Source organism: Crassostrea angulata, chromosome 8 (assembly GCF_025612915.1).
Source record: "Crassostrea angulata isolate pt1a10 chromosome 8, ASM2561291v2, whole genome shotgun sequence".
NCBI classification, from domain to species: domain Eukaryota; kingdom Metazoa; phylum Mollusca; class Bivalvia; order Ostreida; family Ostreidae; genus Magallana; species Magallana angulata.
The window spans coordinates 13,157,280-13,173,645 of NC_069118.1; the positions used below are offsets into that span (position 1 = coordinate 13,157,280).

The 16,366-nt window shown below is 32.7% G+C and overlaps 2 protein-coding genes across 4 annotated transcripts; one reads left to right on the forward strand and one right to left on the reverse strand.

Moving 5' to 3' along the window:
• Positions 1–1,125: 1,125 nt before the first annotated feature.
• Positions 1,126–8,043, reverse strand: LOC128157843 (uncharacterized). Of its 3 annotated transcripts, XM_052820499.1 has the most exons (3): positions 7,964–8,043; positions 7,713–7,832; positions 1,126–6,010 (listed from the first exon to the last, which is right to left on the reverse strand). In XM_052820499.1, the coding sequence occupies exon 3, from the start codon at positions 5,878–5,880 to the stop codon at positions 4,963–4,965; it is 918 nt and encodes a 305-aa protein (XP_052676459.1). In that variant the 5' UTR covers positions 5,881–6,010; positions 7,713–7,832; positions 7,964–8,043; the 3' UTR covers positions 1,126–4,962. The 3 variants fall into 3 exon arrangements, with proteins under 3 accessions (XP_052676459.1, XP_052676461.1, XP_052676460.1); XM_052820501.1 differs by lacking the exons at positions 7,713–7,832; positions 7,964–8,043 and adding an exon at positions 7,377–7,413 and having other exon boundaries at positions 1,126–5,882; XM_052820500.1 differs by lacking the exons at positions 7,713–7,832; positions 7,964–8,043 and adding an exon at positions 6,434–6,790.
• Positions 8,044–8,189: 146 nt separating this feature from the next.
• Positions 8,190–16,117, forward strand: LOC128157840 (probable E3 ubiquitin-protein ligase makorin-1). Its single transcript, XM_052820498.1, has 7 exons — positions 8,190–8,302; positions 9,484–9,609; positions 9,899–10,122; positions 10,556–10,779; positions 11,529–11,743; positions 11,957–12,067; positions 12,349–16,117. The coding sequence occupies exons 1-7, from the start codon at positions 8,250–8,252 to the stop codon at positions 12,650–12,652; spliced, it is 1,257 nt and encodes a 418-aa protein (XP_052676458.1). The 5' UTR covers positions 8,190–8,249; the 3' UTR covers positions 12,653–16,117.
• The last annotated feature ends 249 nt before the right edge of the window (positions 16,118–16,366 follow it).

The window sequence follows — 16,366 nt, forward strand, 5'->3', positions numbered from 1 at the left end:
AAAGCAAATGACCAGACAATTTTGATTACAAATCCCAATTGCTACCAGTTCACATTTAAATGATTACATTCAGTAATTAATGGCAGTCAATTATTGATGACTTCCATTTCTTTGCAGGAAATGAACAATTACAAGGCAATTGTATTCTATAGACTGAGTATTGAAACTAGGAACTACATAATTCATCGCAACCAATTCATTTACATAGAGCGAATCTTTCTTTCTTCTTTTGATCACAGCACTGTATAGATTTTCAATTTAATGGAATAAAATGATAAATCCTTTTAAATGTCGATATTCAAATTACTCAACACAGATATCTGAAAGATTGAGTGTTACATAATTTTCTATTAAGATTAAAGTATGATCAATAACTATTACATTAAACAGGTATCTGAAAAGTTACCTATATGTCAAGATCTTATCTTATAGTGTAATCATCTATTACAGCTATGTGAATACATTAATTACAAGAACATGTTGTGTTAAATTAATAGATACATGTAATATTACCGGTACATGTCTTCCAAATGGCAATGTGAAAAGGTAAACATTTTCACACAGTACTGACAGAACAATCAAAGTGTTCTAAAGATATTAAAATGAACAACATCATTTTAGTATATTTGAGAGTACGTTGTTTGACTTTGACCTTTTGACCTCATAATAACAAGGGGGCCGGGTCATCTCCTCCTTAAAGGTTACAATCTTTCCAACAACAAATTCTCAACATATCAAAGAAGAACTCTGCATGAAGATATTCAGTCTACAATATACCTTTTGATATCCAGAGTTGTTGACCCTTGACCCTAAAATCAAATTGGGTCACCTACTCTCTAAGGAGTTAAAGTTTAATAGGGTTATTAGATACTGATTGGGCATCACTTGGTCGATTGGTTATTAATGTCTGAAGAAGTTTGACCTATGACCTTGTGATCTTGAAATACATGTAAATAGGGGTTGTTGATGGTACCACTGCACAAAGCGCGGACTATACTTAGTCTACCTGCTTGACAAAAAAACCTTTACCCTTGACAATTGAAGGTCAGGGCATATACAGCCTATTCTGTGATCATATTCCTTCTTTCACATAGAAGAAATAAATACAGGTTGAAAACTTCAAACAAAAGTATTTCTATTGTTATTTATTGGCCACACATTGACATCTCAAAAAAAAAGACAAGACAAACTGGGAAAACAATTGAAAAAAGGCAGCAGTCAAGAAACTTGATCGACATGTATTGTTTAATTTTGTAGATAATCATTCTCTACATTGTACATGTATATCAAAATTGATATTGAAATCTCAAATGTAATTTTAATTGCAAAAATCTGAATTTGAAATACAAAGTAATTTTATCCCAATATATATTTATGCTTAATAATAATTATCAATAAATATTGTTTAATTAGTTTTCTGAGACTGAGTATAATTATCGACACATCAAGCATGTACAGTAATAATAAGAGATTCATTAATACACTGGAATTAAGACAGAAAAACTCATTGCACATCCACAAAGATACATGGTAATTTTGTTCAATCATTGAGTCAATTCATTTATGAATCTGGAGACAAGTCCTTTTACATACGCTTGGATATATCGTTAATTTTCAGATATCTAAACAGTCATTATAGAAAAAAAAACCAAAACAATCAATATTTCCTATTAGTTGAAAATACTCTTTAAATTTATTAATAACTTATCTATGTGAAAATTATCTCTATGTCTCAATAAGGAATGATTTGCTAAACTGATGCTTAAGTTCTTAACATCATGTACATGTAATTTGAAGGCAAATCACAATCTTGAAAAAATTAATCTTTATAAAAACTTCAAAAAGGAAAATACCTGCCTAAATGAACAAACCATTTTCAGTTAAAATCCAAAATCACTGAGTAAAGTCATAGTTACTCAGATGCTGAGATTCATTCCAACAATATGTCAAATAAAAAATAAATACTGTAGATTCCTAATTATACGTGAGGTATTAATATCAGCGAAAAATCATGAGAAGCACTTCTCACAGATTTTAAAATCTTGCTTATATTTTTTTTTTAAAGATGTAAACTAAAAGAAATTATAATAAAAATTTGGTGCTTGCAATTTTATATTTCCTTGATTTGATGCAAAACAGTTAAATTGCAGAAATAAGCTAGCACTCACGTAAAAGAAGGAATCTTCAGTTATACAAATAACAACAATCGGAATCATGCACAAACAAGAATTAAATGAATCACACATAAGAGGAACAAATAAAGAATGTTTTGCATTGGAGTGCTTCAATGATGGCTATTTGAAAACTCTATGAACACAATTTGAGAGTCAAACAGAGAGAAATACAAGTCAGAAACAACAGCATTTGATGTGAGCAAAGTCTAGTTTGTATATTTTTCATTTATAAACAAAAGTTTTGAAATGAGTAAAGACGTATAAATTACATGAACATTTGCAGAAAGTTACAAGAAAAGAACTCATTCTCTTTGATATACTGGCATTAAAACAGTACACCGAGTTAATTTAAAAGCAAAATGATCTTAAAGAAGTAGATAAAAGAAAACAAAAAGTATATAAAGGTCTAAAAATAAAAACTATAAACTATCATATACAGGTACATGCACTTCAAATACTAAAAAAAAATCTCTTGGAAGAAACGAAGTAACACAACATCTATTGCACACAACTTGGAATTAAAATCAATAGTGGAATGATCACTAAGTATTAAAATGAAGCAAAATCAAAAACTCCCAAAATAAAAACATTTCTATGATTCATACACATATTGTCTACAGAAAACAAGACAAGCAATATTGACAAATAAGCAGTGTATATGCAATGTACTAGTTGCAAGATTTTCATGTAGAAAGAGATATTTGTGAAACACTTTGTAAAACACTTTGTGAAACACTTATGCCTCCCTCCCTTGAAGACCTCTGCAACTACATGTAATTGGAATTTTTTGAAGTCCAAGAGGCATTACTCTATCAAATATTGCTCGAACAAACCCAAAATTGAACTTGCTCTGCGAAGAAAATGAACAGAAACTGCAATTAATTGGAATTTTTTCAAAGTAGAAGGGGCATAACTCTGTCAAAAATTGCCCCATCTACCTCAAAATTAAACTTGACCTACATTATATTTATTTTAATCTGTATGTACCAAATTTCATTTTAGTAGGTGCATCTCTGCTAAGAAAATTAACAGAAACTGATGATGGACAGACTGACAGACAGCAATATGCCCTCTCTTCTTCATAACAAAAGACAAATGTTTACACCAGACAAAGAAATGCAAGCTTAAAATCTTGCTTTATGTTTGTCAGTTCTGTGTATAGTTTTAAAAATTGATCTTTTTAAGATGAGAGAGAGAGAGAGAGAGAGAGAGAGGGAATATTTGGAAGGTTGTAATAATTATGATAAAATGATTAACTACCGTTACTATTATTGTAAAATTTAAATTTACAATGTAGCTAGGCATATTAATTTCAAAATAAATTAATAAAAGCATCAGCATTATACATATATACTGATTAAATGCAGAGTTGACTAGATGACAGCATCAGAAATAATCGCAGATAGTTGCTAAATTAATAATATTATAGTCTATGAGCATACAAATAAGCATTTACATGATATCTGTATTAAGCATAAGTTTTTCCCATAAGACGTGTTTTAAACAAAAGGCACCGATATCTGAATATACATGCATTTATAAGGTCTACTTTTTGTATGTTGTTAACTTGTTAGTCTCATAAAACCATTAAAAACTAAATTCTCAAATATCTATTTTTGTAGTTTGATAGATCTATCATTTCATCTAAAACTTTTCCAAAACACTACTGTAAAAGTTGTAATATACCCGTGGGGGAAATTTACTCTTATAGTTACACAGTAAACTTAAAAGGGCATTAAATACCCCTGCACGTATGGTAAAAAAATCAAAACTTTATTAAGGTAAATCACACATCTGCATATTTATACCAATGCATATTGTTTGACTATAGAAAACCGGTACTTAACCACCAGATAAATAACCACATTTGCAGTACCGTAAATTATTTTAAAAAATCAGTTAAAAAAAATAGAAATATAGAATTACTATGAAGTTGTGATTTAACACATATACTATGACAAAACACTTATATAATGCATGTAAATATCAAGTTATCAGATGATAAAACTGTTTGATCAGTGCAGTGTTAATCTCATTGCCTGTTACATTGGCATAAACGACAAAATAAAATTCTAAATATTTAACATGTTAAATCTAATTAAGCTGCGTTCTATTACATACAGTGCTGGAAACTTGACAGGATGTAAAAATACTTAACTTGGGATTTCATGAAAGATAATTCAGGAAATACAAACAGATCTCGATGACTGGCAAGCATCATAACATTTTAGTAAAAGCAATTAAGGAAAATTTAAAAAAAAGATTAATTAAATTCCAATTTAACAACACAACAGATGCTGATTGAATTATAACTGTATGATATTATCAAAAAACTCTCTTTAGCAACACATTTAATTCTAATTTAAGTTACTTTGTTGGTTTTGTGTGTGTGTGTTTAATATATAATTATTGGTTGGAACCCAACACACAAACATATATGAAGACCAGTAAGGATTTCTTATCAGGAAAAAATATACATGTATATCATGTATATATAACACATTATAACAGCTGAACTCATAATAAAATTTCACAACAAACACTTTTCCTAAATATCTAAAATTAAATTTGGGAACAACAACCAAATAAAAATTAAGTTACACGAACATTGCAAAATTGTGTACAGTAAACTGTCCAACTTCATAACTAATATTTAAATACATGCACAATCATGTTAATCACATCGGCAGAAAATTTTACATTATTAAATGTATCATTTCAAAAGCTCAAAAGCAAAGCAATTAACCAAAGCAACCAACAAGTTTCTATGTCCTACAGTACATCTGTATTAGGATTCGATCGGAAACTGTTTCATCTCATGATGAGATGCCGTAGAATCAGTCTCATCTCTTGCTCGTAATTTCTGTCTCTCGTAGAGATCTTGAAACACAAGGAATATCACGATTACATTCTTCACAGGGAAAATGGAGATTTCCTTACTCAAGGCGTGCCAAAGCACAAGCCTGAAAACAAGCAAAGGGAGATTCACAATGAAGACCAGGGACAGCTTGTGCAGCAAGATGATGGATTCCTGTTGAATGTGGTGTCCAAAGTGAGTGCGACTAAGTGTGCACAAGGGAAGAACCGGAAGAATCAGGTTTAAACAGGAAATCGTGATGATGCACATTCCCATTCCATTCGGTAAGTCATCAATGTCTTCTTTTTCAAACATGATGTCAAGAGCATCCACAGAGTCTAGAATATCAAACACAACCGTGGCTGTCATTTCTTCGATGTAGTGACGACGCTCTGAGTTTAATTCGGCATCGTGGTGACTCATCAGCAACAGAAGAAATATGATGGCAGCTAAGCAAATGGTGATCTTTAAGGTGTTTGGACCGAACACATCCTCTTCCTTTAGCTCCCATGCGAAATCATTGAAGATGATTCCGACCCTCCCTGCCAGGGCTAGAGAGTAAATAAACCAAGCGAAATAAGCCAGAGGGAGGCTTCCTGCCTGGATTGGTCTGTTACTGGTGCTGGACTTCCTGATGTATCTAAGATGCCTGTAGGAAATCATGAAAGCCACGAACAGGACAAACCCAATGGCCACGTCGGCTCCTATCCATCCATACCAATACAGGTTCTTGTGAGTGATCAGGTAGTAATCCAGTATCCCGCCCTGGATCAGGACCAACAGAAAGCAGCAGATCCGGGATGGCAGCTGGTACATGGACTCGCACATCTGGATACACACATTGGCCATGGCTGTACATCAAAACGATTTCTAATCACTTACTTGGGGAAAATACCTGCGAGACTGTTACGTTGAATGACTCCCATTTATGGATTCATTCCGTCAAATGTTTTCTTTACTCATAGAGTTTCTTTCAAACCTATAAGAGATCACAATAGAAAGGGTATACATGTTTAATGCAACAATTTTCACATTTACATCATTTTGTAGGAACTGAAACCTGAATAACATTTATCATAGAAGATGAATTAGATAGTTTTACATGGAAGAATAGATAGAACATTTTAACAGGAGCTTGGACTTTGGTTAGTTGTGTCAAACAGTGCTGTGAGGTAGGCCTGTCTATTTCATTGTAGGCCACTTGCCCCTACTCTACTCTACTAAAGCTAGAGTATATATATTTTTAACCCTGTTAAATTTATGGCCCATATGCCTTCATTGTCATTGATCAAATTTTAAATGGTCTTATTGAAAACAGAGGTCATACTATCTTTTACCATAACAACAACAACATTATTAACAGCACTGCAAAACTTTTTTAAACTTTAACTTTGTACTTTACCTTTGAATTTAACTTGTATGCATGCATTATGTAGATACGTTTACTGGTCCATACGAGAGAGTATCGCAACATGATTACCAACAAATATGATATTCTATCAAATTCTTTTTACTAGCAGGAAGCATTTATTTAAGTTAACCCTTTTCAAAAGTTTACAAAAGCACCCTTGTCTTCTTGTGAAAACAATCAGTATCTATATCATCAAATTATGGTATCATTTTCCTTAAGATCGTGGAAAAACACATGTTAATAATATTAATTTTATTTCCTGCTTTAAAAGGATTTCATACAAAATGCTTCTAAGTTTTTACTTCCTGTTTCAAGTACTTGAGGCAAGTTTTTTTTTAATGATTACATTATGCTGTAATTCATAATTAATTATCTAAAAAATAAACTTTTTTTTCCGTGAATGCATCTATTTTCAACAATTACCATGGATACCTAAACCCCATTTTAAAATCTGTGTATGCATGTTAACACAATCTAAAACTATCATGATGGGTATTTGATCAACTTATTTAATTTTTCTGTAATTATTGCCTCACCTCCTATAAGTCTTTATTATTTTGTTGAATATGTGGTATTTTCCGGCTAAGTATTTAGAGCTGAACACATTTTAACTTGTAAAAGGTAGTCCAAGCTAGTGCAATTTTTAAGCTCCCAGGTAACTAGTCTATCCATTTTTTTCAGACCAGGTTCTACAGACCTGCAGCTACTACAAATAATATGAAACCTCAAAAAATTAAAGGTGATTGTCCTTAAATATGTGGAGCACATGGCTCAGTGGTCATAGGTGTTAGACCAGTAGCTCAAAGGTTGCTGGTTTGAACCCCACTGCGTTAACTATTTTGTGTGTAGCACATGTCCTTAGACAAGGTACTTTATCTACATTGTCTTAGTCCATTCAGCTGAAATTGAGTACTGACTTACACTAAGGGTTAACCTGCGATGGACTGGTGTTCCATTAAGGGGAAGTCAATGACTCTTATCCTCTTAGCACCACATAAAGTGGACGAATGAATGCATGCACTAGCATTATGTGCCTTCATGGCATGGAGAAGGAATTTACTTGAACTCTTCTCGAAAGTCTCAATTTTATGCCCTTCATCGGCATCTGATTATATCAGGTAATTAATTAAAAATCTCATGACAGTGGTGAATTCATGTAAAGGTAGCAGAAAGGAATGTACATGATGTATAGTCGAAACTTGTCAAATGAACTGCACTTTGTATTTTGTTTGAAACTTTTTTAATATCAGCGTAAACCGTCTATACTTACCCCAAATTTAATAATCAATACAATGGCAGAAGTCTCTGATCGGCCAGCCAATTTTCTTGTACATATCAATTATATCATGGTTTAATTTCTTGCTTCCTCTCGAAAGTAAGATACCTGCCCCTGGGGGGAAATAAATGTAAATAGAAAGTGAATATTTCAAATATTGTTGAAAAATTAATAAAACAATCAACACAAGATAATTGAAGATAATGATTAACTCATTTTACATGGGAATGTCATTTCATACATACTTTTTCACCAGCGCGAAAACATAAACATTGCATTGTTCGGGAGCCTCTTGGTTTCGTATTTGTTACCAATCAAATGAAATTTTATGTATTATTTTCTGTCTCTGATCATTACAACAAAATATTTTTTCAAAAGATTTATTTTATAACATTTATTTATATACAAAGCATGCGTAAAATGATTCGTAAAAAGAGAAAAAATAAAAATAATCGGGTTCGACATTTGAAAAATATTCAAGTTTAGCGACCAACGGTAGTTTCGGATCAAGTTGCTCAACAGTCAGAAAGAATGGCAGAAGGGGGGACAGAATCGCCGTCGTGGTCGTCCCGCATCCAGTGCAGGTATCAACCAACATTTACCAAAAAGGGAATCAAACAAAAAATTCAAGAAAACGTTGTTTTAATGATACCAAGCATCATAAAGTATGACACTGAAAAAGATGCCAACAGACTGAATCTTGTTAACATTTAGTAAATTTGTGATAAGAAATTAATAACATAACTCGGGTGTCAGTGTTATCGAGCAATACGTTAAATGCAGATACAAATAATACATGATATTGAGTGCTGTTTTGAAGTGTTTTCAAAAGAACATTTTTTAAACAATGGTTAATGTTGTTTATCTGTTTATGATCATGCAACTGTTAGAGTAATGATTCATTTTATTTGTGCTATGTAGGAATCTCAGTTTGAACAGTACAATTTTATCTGCTAATCATTGTGGTTAAAAAAATGTTTACAGTGAGCACTCTTGAAAGGAATTCACATTTTCAGCGAGTTACATTAGTCAAAACTTTCCCTTAGCTAAATTTAAGTCAAATGGTCATTCAAAAACATGATGGTCTGTCTAAACCCCATGATTTAACAAACAAAAGGCTGATGGTCCATGCACAGTCACCAGAGTTTGATGGTGTGACAAGCCAACTCTGATGGTCCTCTTCAGTGCGTCTAATTACAATGGTTTACTCTACCACGTTTGTACCAAATATGATGCTTCTAAATAGCTTTGATGAAGTTTGAAAATTGTTTCCTTTATGATGGCATCTTAAGATATTGAATGGCAATGCTCAAGATATGATATAACTATAAAACCATCCAGTTACAAAAGGGGCTCAACATAAGAACATCTGGAGAAATTATGAAAATTTTGAATTCAGGATCAATATTACACTTTCGTTGTTTGGATATTTTCTTTTATGATTTCATAAAAAAACTGATTTTATTATTTCTTTAGTTGCTCAGGTGAGCATTGTGGCCCAGGGGCCTCTTGTAGATAAAATGTTGATACATTTGCCACTAGCTGTTATGCTCAGTTTATATAAATTAGAATATTCTGATTTACACAAAAATCTTGGTAAGTAATCTATAAATTATTAAATTTGGGCAACTTTGAATTTGTTTTGTGTAAGTCACAATAATGGGATTGGGTGGTAACATGGCCGGGGGAGGGGAACAAGTTGGTAATAGGGCAAGTTGTCTGTAATCCTATTAATTTTTTTATACTCTCACTGTTTCTTAACCAGGTATTTTCTCCATGGTGTTTGTCAAAGAGGAAACAATTGCCAGTATGCACATGATAAATCTGCAAAACCATCAAATGTCTGTCGATACTACTTGGCTGGGAACTGCTCATATGGTGTAGGATGCAGGTAAATGCAGGCATATTGGTAGAAATAAGCATAATTTTCTTTCAAAAAGCTATATATTATTTTCGTTTCTACTTAACACAAACAATTTTTTATGAAAAGTCTCATAAAAGGCATCAAATGATATTAAATATATTATGTATTCAAAATGGAATTCAAGTGAAGTAAATTTTAAAATAACTATATTGGGGCAAATAGGTACATGCACATCTTATATTTTCTCAGTGAATTACCAGCAAGTATAATATTACTGATTGCCTTAGATTTAGCTTGGTTTCACTTTTTTCAATAGATATGACCACACAAGACCAAAGCCACCAGTTTCAAAACAAGCACCTTTACAGAGAACTCTAAACCCTTTACAAAGCAAGACAGAAATTTCAGAACTAAAAATGACATCACTGAAAAAGGGAGGCCAGACAAAACCACCAGAGTTGCCATCCACACCCAAACCTCCAGAGCAGTGGGTGAAAGCCTCAGAGTTTGTTCCTGGGAAACCATATATTTGTTCAACAAGTATGTGAAACTAAATCTGAGTGTCAAGTACATAAAACTTCAACATTTTCCATTATTACTCGAAGTTGCAGATATGTGGATATGAAAACATTGAGCACCTAAAAAATAAAGAAAAGCAAAATTCACTCCATATTTAGTGACATTTATACATACATTCTGACTGTATATACTGTGAAATCATTAGATTTCGTGGTGGCTCAATTTTCGTGGAATTCGTTGGTATCTTTCATCCACAAATTAACATCCTCCATGAATTAATAAATAAGGGTTATAAAGTCATATTTCCTTTGTAGGTTTAAGAGAATACACGAAATTATGTCCCCACGAACCTTTAAAATTTAAGCAATCCACGAAAATTGGCCCCCATGGAATTTAATGATTCCACAGTAAAATATAAGGCTGAAACTTCAATATATCTATTTTTTAATTCTAGTTCCTGCTTCATATGCCAAAGCTGCCAAAGATGAAGAGCAAGATCTGCCACCTCCCTTTGAGGAGGAGCAAGTTTCTGATGGACAGTTACTATGCCCATATTTAGCTAAAGGGGTGTGTCCCTATGAATCAGAGTGTGAATATATCCATGGAGACATTTGTGAGATGTGTGGATATGCTGTCCTCCACCCTACAGACAAAACACAGAGGGAAGAACACGCCAAGGTAAGTTTTTTCATGTGTTTATTGTACCAGTGATGGGGGACATGGGATAATATCATTTTGTTGAGAGAATATTTGTTTTAGCCATTTTCATGAATTGAAATATTGTGCACATGATTTGTATGTTGAGAGATGAACAATGACCATCGGTAAGATTGACTAAGTTTATAACATGAAAATTTAGAGTACTCATTAAAAGAAAAAAAAAATGTTGCCACAGGAATGCAATGAGAATTAAATAATAAAGACAATTTTGAATATATTGTACCTTTATTTTGCTCTGGGTTAATTTAATCCTTTTTCAAATATTAAAATTGATACTGTGAAATTATTAGAATTTGTAGTGTCTTTTAGGTTCCCAATGCCCATAAAGTTCTATCCTGCCCGATTATCCTCATTCCACAATGAATCAAAAACATAAAAAACTGATACTTTACACACAAAGAAAAATGAAACACAAGAAATTACTCAGCCAACTCTATCTAGTTGCGCAGTGTAACTGAAGGTTATTTAAGATTCAAGACTGTGCTTAACAAAACAGATAATGAAAATAGATAAAACAAATAAATACATTTGTTACCATCACAAAACTCAAGAGCCTTTAAAAAAAAGGCTACCATAAGAATTTGATTGAATCCACAGTATAAGTATATCCTTGAGGGAATCATAAAATAGTTACGTTACGTATATATGCTTTTGAGAAATTTCTCCTGACTTGGAAAATATTCTTTTTGCCACTCTTTCTTCAATAGATATGTGTGGCTGAACTAGAAGAGAACATGGAACACTCGTTTGCCATTGCACGGAGCAAGGACAAGGCCTGTGGGATATGTATGGAGATCGTCATGGAGAAACAGCCCCCCTCTGAGCAAAGGTTCGGCATCATGTCCGACTGTAACCATATCTTCTGTCTCTCATGCATCAGGAAATGGAGAGGGGCAAAACAATTTGAAAGGAAGATTGTTAGGTAATTATTCATTTAACTTGCTAGACATTTAAGAGCTAGGTCTATTTAGAAAAGAATCATTGTCATTCAAACAAGTTAATGGCTGTCAATTTTATTGTATCTCTTTATTTACTTTTGATAAATATTTTTCTAACATTACTGACTTGAATTTTAAAAATGAAAATCTTATGTTTGCAATTGATTCTAAAGATAAGTTTCTGTTTGATTTTGTAGGGCTTGTCCTGAATGCAGAGTAAATTCCAACTTTGTGACACCCAGTAAATACTGGGTTGATACTGACGATGAGAAGAATAAAATTATTGGGGGCTACAAGGATGCATTAAGGTACAGATGATTTTGATTTATTTTAATCAAGATTCGTTGAACTTAATGAGGCTGCCTGGCAAATATGCAATCAGATATGCTTATCAAAAGAATAGGTACTACTATGCTCAATGATATTTTGGGTCTTATAAGGGAGGATTGTTAGCTCTTTTGTTTTTTAGTTAGTTAATTAACTCTGTTTACTGTGAACTTCAGCCTCAACTTCCACATTTTGTACAAGATCTTGCAGGATACATTCATAGAAACATTAAAAAATCTATTGAATTATTTTGTACTTGCAGCAACAAAGCATGTAAATATTTCAAGCAAGGTACAGGAGACTGTCCATTCAACGACAAGTGTTTCTACATGCATGCCTATCCCGACGGAACGAAGGCCACACCCAAACCTCGGGAGAGACGACGCCGACAGAATGCAGAGGGGGACCTAGACATAATGGCCCGGATAAATCTGTGGGATTTCCTGGAGGAGTTCGACAATCGTCTTGATCAGTTGTTTCTGTTAGAACTAGAAGCTGAGATGGACAGTTACGCAGATATGTGGTATCTCGGGGACGACACTTCATCCGAGGATGATTACTATTGATGACGGTGGAATCTAGTTTGACACCTTATTAATATTTTGATAATATGTTCAATGAGTGCTGATAGTATTCCCTTGTACATATTGTTATACTGACTATAACCTAGTCTTGGCTTTTGTGATTTGTATTTTGTTAAGCCGACACTTGTTTGTATTTCTCTGATTATAGTTTAGTAAGGGAATGTGACTTTGATTCAATCTTGTTAACTCTACATGTACTGCCAACAATTACCAAAATATTAACTCACTTTACCCTTTATTTTGTGTATTGCAGAAAATATTTTATACATATACATTGTATTACAAATAAACACAAACATACACAGATACATACATTTCTTGATGGGGGATTAAAGAAATAGATAATAAGTTTACATTCAGTCATGTTAGATAAGGAAAGAAGTGGGAGTGAGTTGAGATATGGGCTAGTTGTCTGGAAGTCTTCCAACCTTAGAAAAGTGTTTTGGAGATGACTTAAAGCATAACCAATAATTGTTCACATATTATATAATTATGTAGCATATTTATTTTATCACACATAGAAGTGTATTGTATATGTAAAATACACAAATATGGAGTCCAGGATGGTAACATTGATGATGAAATCCACCACTTTATATAATATTGTAAACATCTACATTTATTATGTATTTAACACTGTAAATGTAAGTGCTACACATAGCTGTCTATCATTATTAGCAGCTTACCTGGTCATTAATTCTGGAGAAAAATATCCAATTGACTCACAAACACCTGACTTTAAAAATATGTCTTTTTATAGTACTGTAAGAAAATTTCCTCTATTATAATAACACAGGAAATTATGTCACGTACTTTTTTTTTTTAAAGTCAGGTGCGTGTTAATTAATCAGGTTTATTTTATTACTTGAACATGTAAAAAAAGGAGTTTGAAATTAAAATTTTATGCTTTATGAAATGATTTTGATGAGATTGTTGATACATTGAACTTTGGCATTAGTGAAGTAAAATTTTCATTTTTCACATGTGGATGTGCATGTATAGGTAACTTTGAGAATCAATTCAAAGAGTATATGTAATTGAACGCACTGAAAACTGAGAACTATTCTATCACTTGAAGGAAATATGTTGGAAGTCTCACCTTTAGCCTATGTTATCTCTGTCCTGTTGTGTAATGGGTTGTGATGTGTGACTGTGTTTTTGAATTCAATGAATTTATCTTGCATCTATTTGTTGATGTTGCATTTCATTTGCAATGATATGATATGTTAAAGGAAAGATAGTAAATATTTTAATATCTTTCAAAAAATGCATTTAATTTAAATTTGATACTGTAATGTCTTTTTGATACTTTTGTTACACAGACTGAAAAATAAGCAAGCTTAAAGACAATAAGTCATTTGAGTATATTTTCACTGTTCTTCCATTTATTAGAGCTATCTTCTTTATCTTTCTTTATTAAAACAAAATTACTTCCTTTTTCTCAGGACTTCTGAAGAAACTATCAAATTACAACAGGTGTTAGAGTCGCATTTGAATTTTCAAACCTATCTGAAATGAAAATTAATTCAACTTAGAAATGGTCACTGCCAAATAATTAGTTGTTTTCTGTTTTTGTTAATACTAATGTTTTTTATTGATATATTGATTGTTTGATAAAATTATCATAAATGTCATTAAATGTAGATGATATGCTGTATTGTCTTGACTAACTTGGTAACGATGAATCTGATATTTTTTAAATGCCTTTATTGGTTACTTTATCTTGCATATAAGTACTTTACAGTATTATTTTAAATGTATTATAGTAACTTAATTGTACAATTTATGATTCTATGCACAACAAAATTAATTTGATTTTCCCCAGCTTAAAACCAGATTTGAAAATTTTATCAGTTGATCGACATTTTAGTATTGTCTAAGAATATAATTTCATATTTAGTACAGACTATATGTATTGTACAGTAAATCATATAAATATTGTGACTATTATCAAAATGAATACTTGAGGGCAACTTCATTTATGAGCATTGTTTATTACTAATGAACATAAGAGTATTCAGTTATTGTGTTCTCTTAATACTTTGTACATTTATCTTAACTGTCACCTCTTTTAAAGAAATTCTTAAAAAAATTATCTGTTTTGCAAAGCATAAGACTTCTGGTAACCTGTTGGCAATGTATGGTCAAATTGTGTTAAATAGAATTTTGTGGGGTTTTTTTTTTCATTACTTGTCCACTTTATGCAGTTACTTCTTTTTCCACTTGTTTTGGCAGTATCAACTGAGGCCAGGATAAGCTGTGTGTGAGAGTTGTGTGACTACAATGTTTGTCATGATAAGCTGTGTGTGGGAGTTGTGTGACTACAATGTTTGTCATGATAAGCTGTGTGTGGGAGTTGTGTGACTACAATGTTTGTCATGATAAGCTGTGTGTGGGAGTTGTGTGACTGCTATGTTTGTCATGATAAGCTGTGTGTGGGAGTTGTGTGACTACAATGTTTGTCCATTGTGTGGGAGTTGTGTGACTGCTATGTTTGTTATGATAAGCTGTGTGTGGGAGTTGTGTGACTACAATGTTTGTTATGATAAGCTGTGTGTGGGAGTTGTGTGACTACAATATTTGTCATGATAAGCTGTGTGTGGGAGTTGTGTGACTGCTATGTTTGTCATGATAAGCTGTGTGTGGGAGTTGTGTGACTACAATGTTTGTCCATTGTGTGGGAGTTGTGTGACTGCTATGTTTGTTATGATAAGCTGTGTGTGGGAGTTGTGTGACTACAATGTTTGTTATGATAAGCTGTGTGTGGGAGTTGTGTGACTACAATGTTTGTTATGATAAGCTGTGTGTGGGAGTTGTGTGACTACAATGTTTGTTATGATAAGCTGTGTGTGGGAGTTGTGTGACTACAATGTTTGTTATGATAAGCTGTGTGTGGGAGTTGTGTGACTACAATGTTTGTCCATTGTGTGGGAGTTGTGTGACTGCTATGTTTGTTATGATAAGCTGTGTGTGGGAGTTGTGTGACTGCAATGTTTGTTATGATAAGCTGTGTGTGGGAGTTGTGTGACTGCTATGTTTGTCATGATAAGCTGTGTGTGGGAGTTGTGTGACTGCAATGTTTGTCCATGATAAGCTGTGTGTTAGAGTTGTGTGACTGCTATGTTTGTTATGATAAGCTGTGTGTGGGAGTTGTGTGACTACAATGTTTGTCATGATAAGCTGTGTGTGGGAGTTGTGTGACTACAATGTTTGTCATGATAAGCTGTGTGTGGGAGTTGTGTGACTGCTATGTTTGTCCAGTAGAAACCAATGTCTTTCTGTTACATGTCAGTCAGTGATATTATCGTCTGATGTACACCAATTATTAGCTGCGATAATGTAGAACAGTGACAGATAGTTGATGAGAATACATTATTGCAGCTTTATATGAATTTGCCTTTTTGCATATTAATAATGACCATAATAATAAACCCCTCTATTATTTAATTTGTTCTCATTAATTAACATATGCTGTGATTGCAAATTAAGTTTAGAAAATTAATTCGGGTCTTATGACAGCAAGCTGTTTGACAATCAAGATTATCAGCAAGTGTAGATACATTTATCATAGTGTTTTACGCTAACCAAAGAAAGCTGTATACACCAAAACCAGTATGTTGTTTAGATAAAGATAGTAATTTTCAAATTCATTACAATATTGAACAAGTGGAAAGCTGTATATGTGACAGCAAACTG

What these genes read in the sequence shown, in the direction of transcription:
- LOC128157840 (XM_052820498.1), top strand. Translation starts at nt 8,250, where the DNA reads ATGGCAGAAGGGGGGACAGAATCGCCGTCGTGGTCGTCCCGCATCCAG. An exon ending in ACCATATATTTGTTCAACAA is followed by an intron (nt 10,123 to 10,555) that starts GTATGTGAAACT and finishes TTTTAATTCTAG; the next exon opens with TTCCTGCTTCATATGCCAAA. An exon ending in GGCTACAAGGATGCATTAAG is followed by an intron (nt 12,068 to 12,348) that starts GTACAGATGATT and finishes TTGTACTTGCAG; the next exon opens with CAACAAAGCATGTAAATATT.
- LOC128157843 (XM_052820501.1), bottom strand. Translation starts at nt 7,398, where the DNA reads ATGGAACACCAGTCCATCGCAG. An exon ending in GGAACACCAGTCCATCGCAG is followed by an intron (nt 5,883 to 7,376) that starts GTTAACCCTTAG and finishes TTTGATGTACAG; the next exon opens with CCATGGCCAATGTGTGTATC.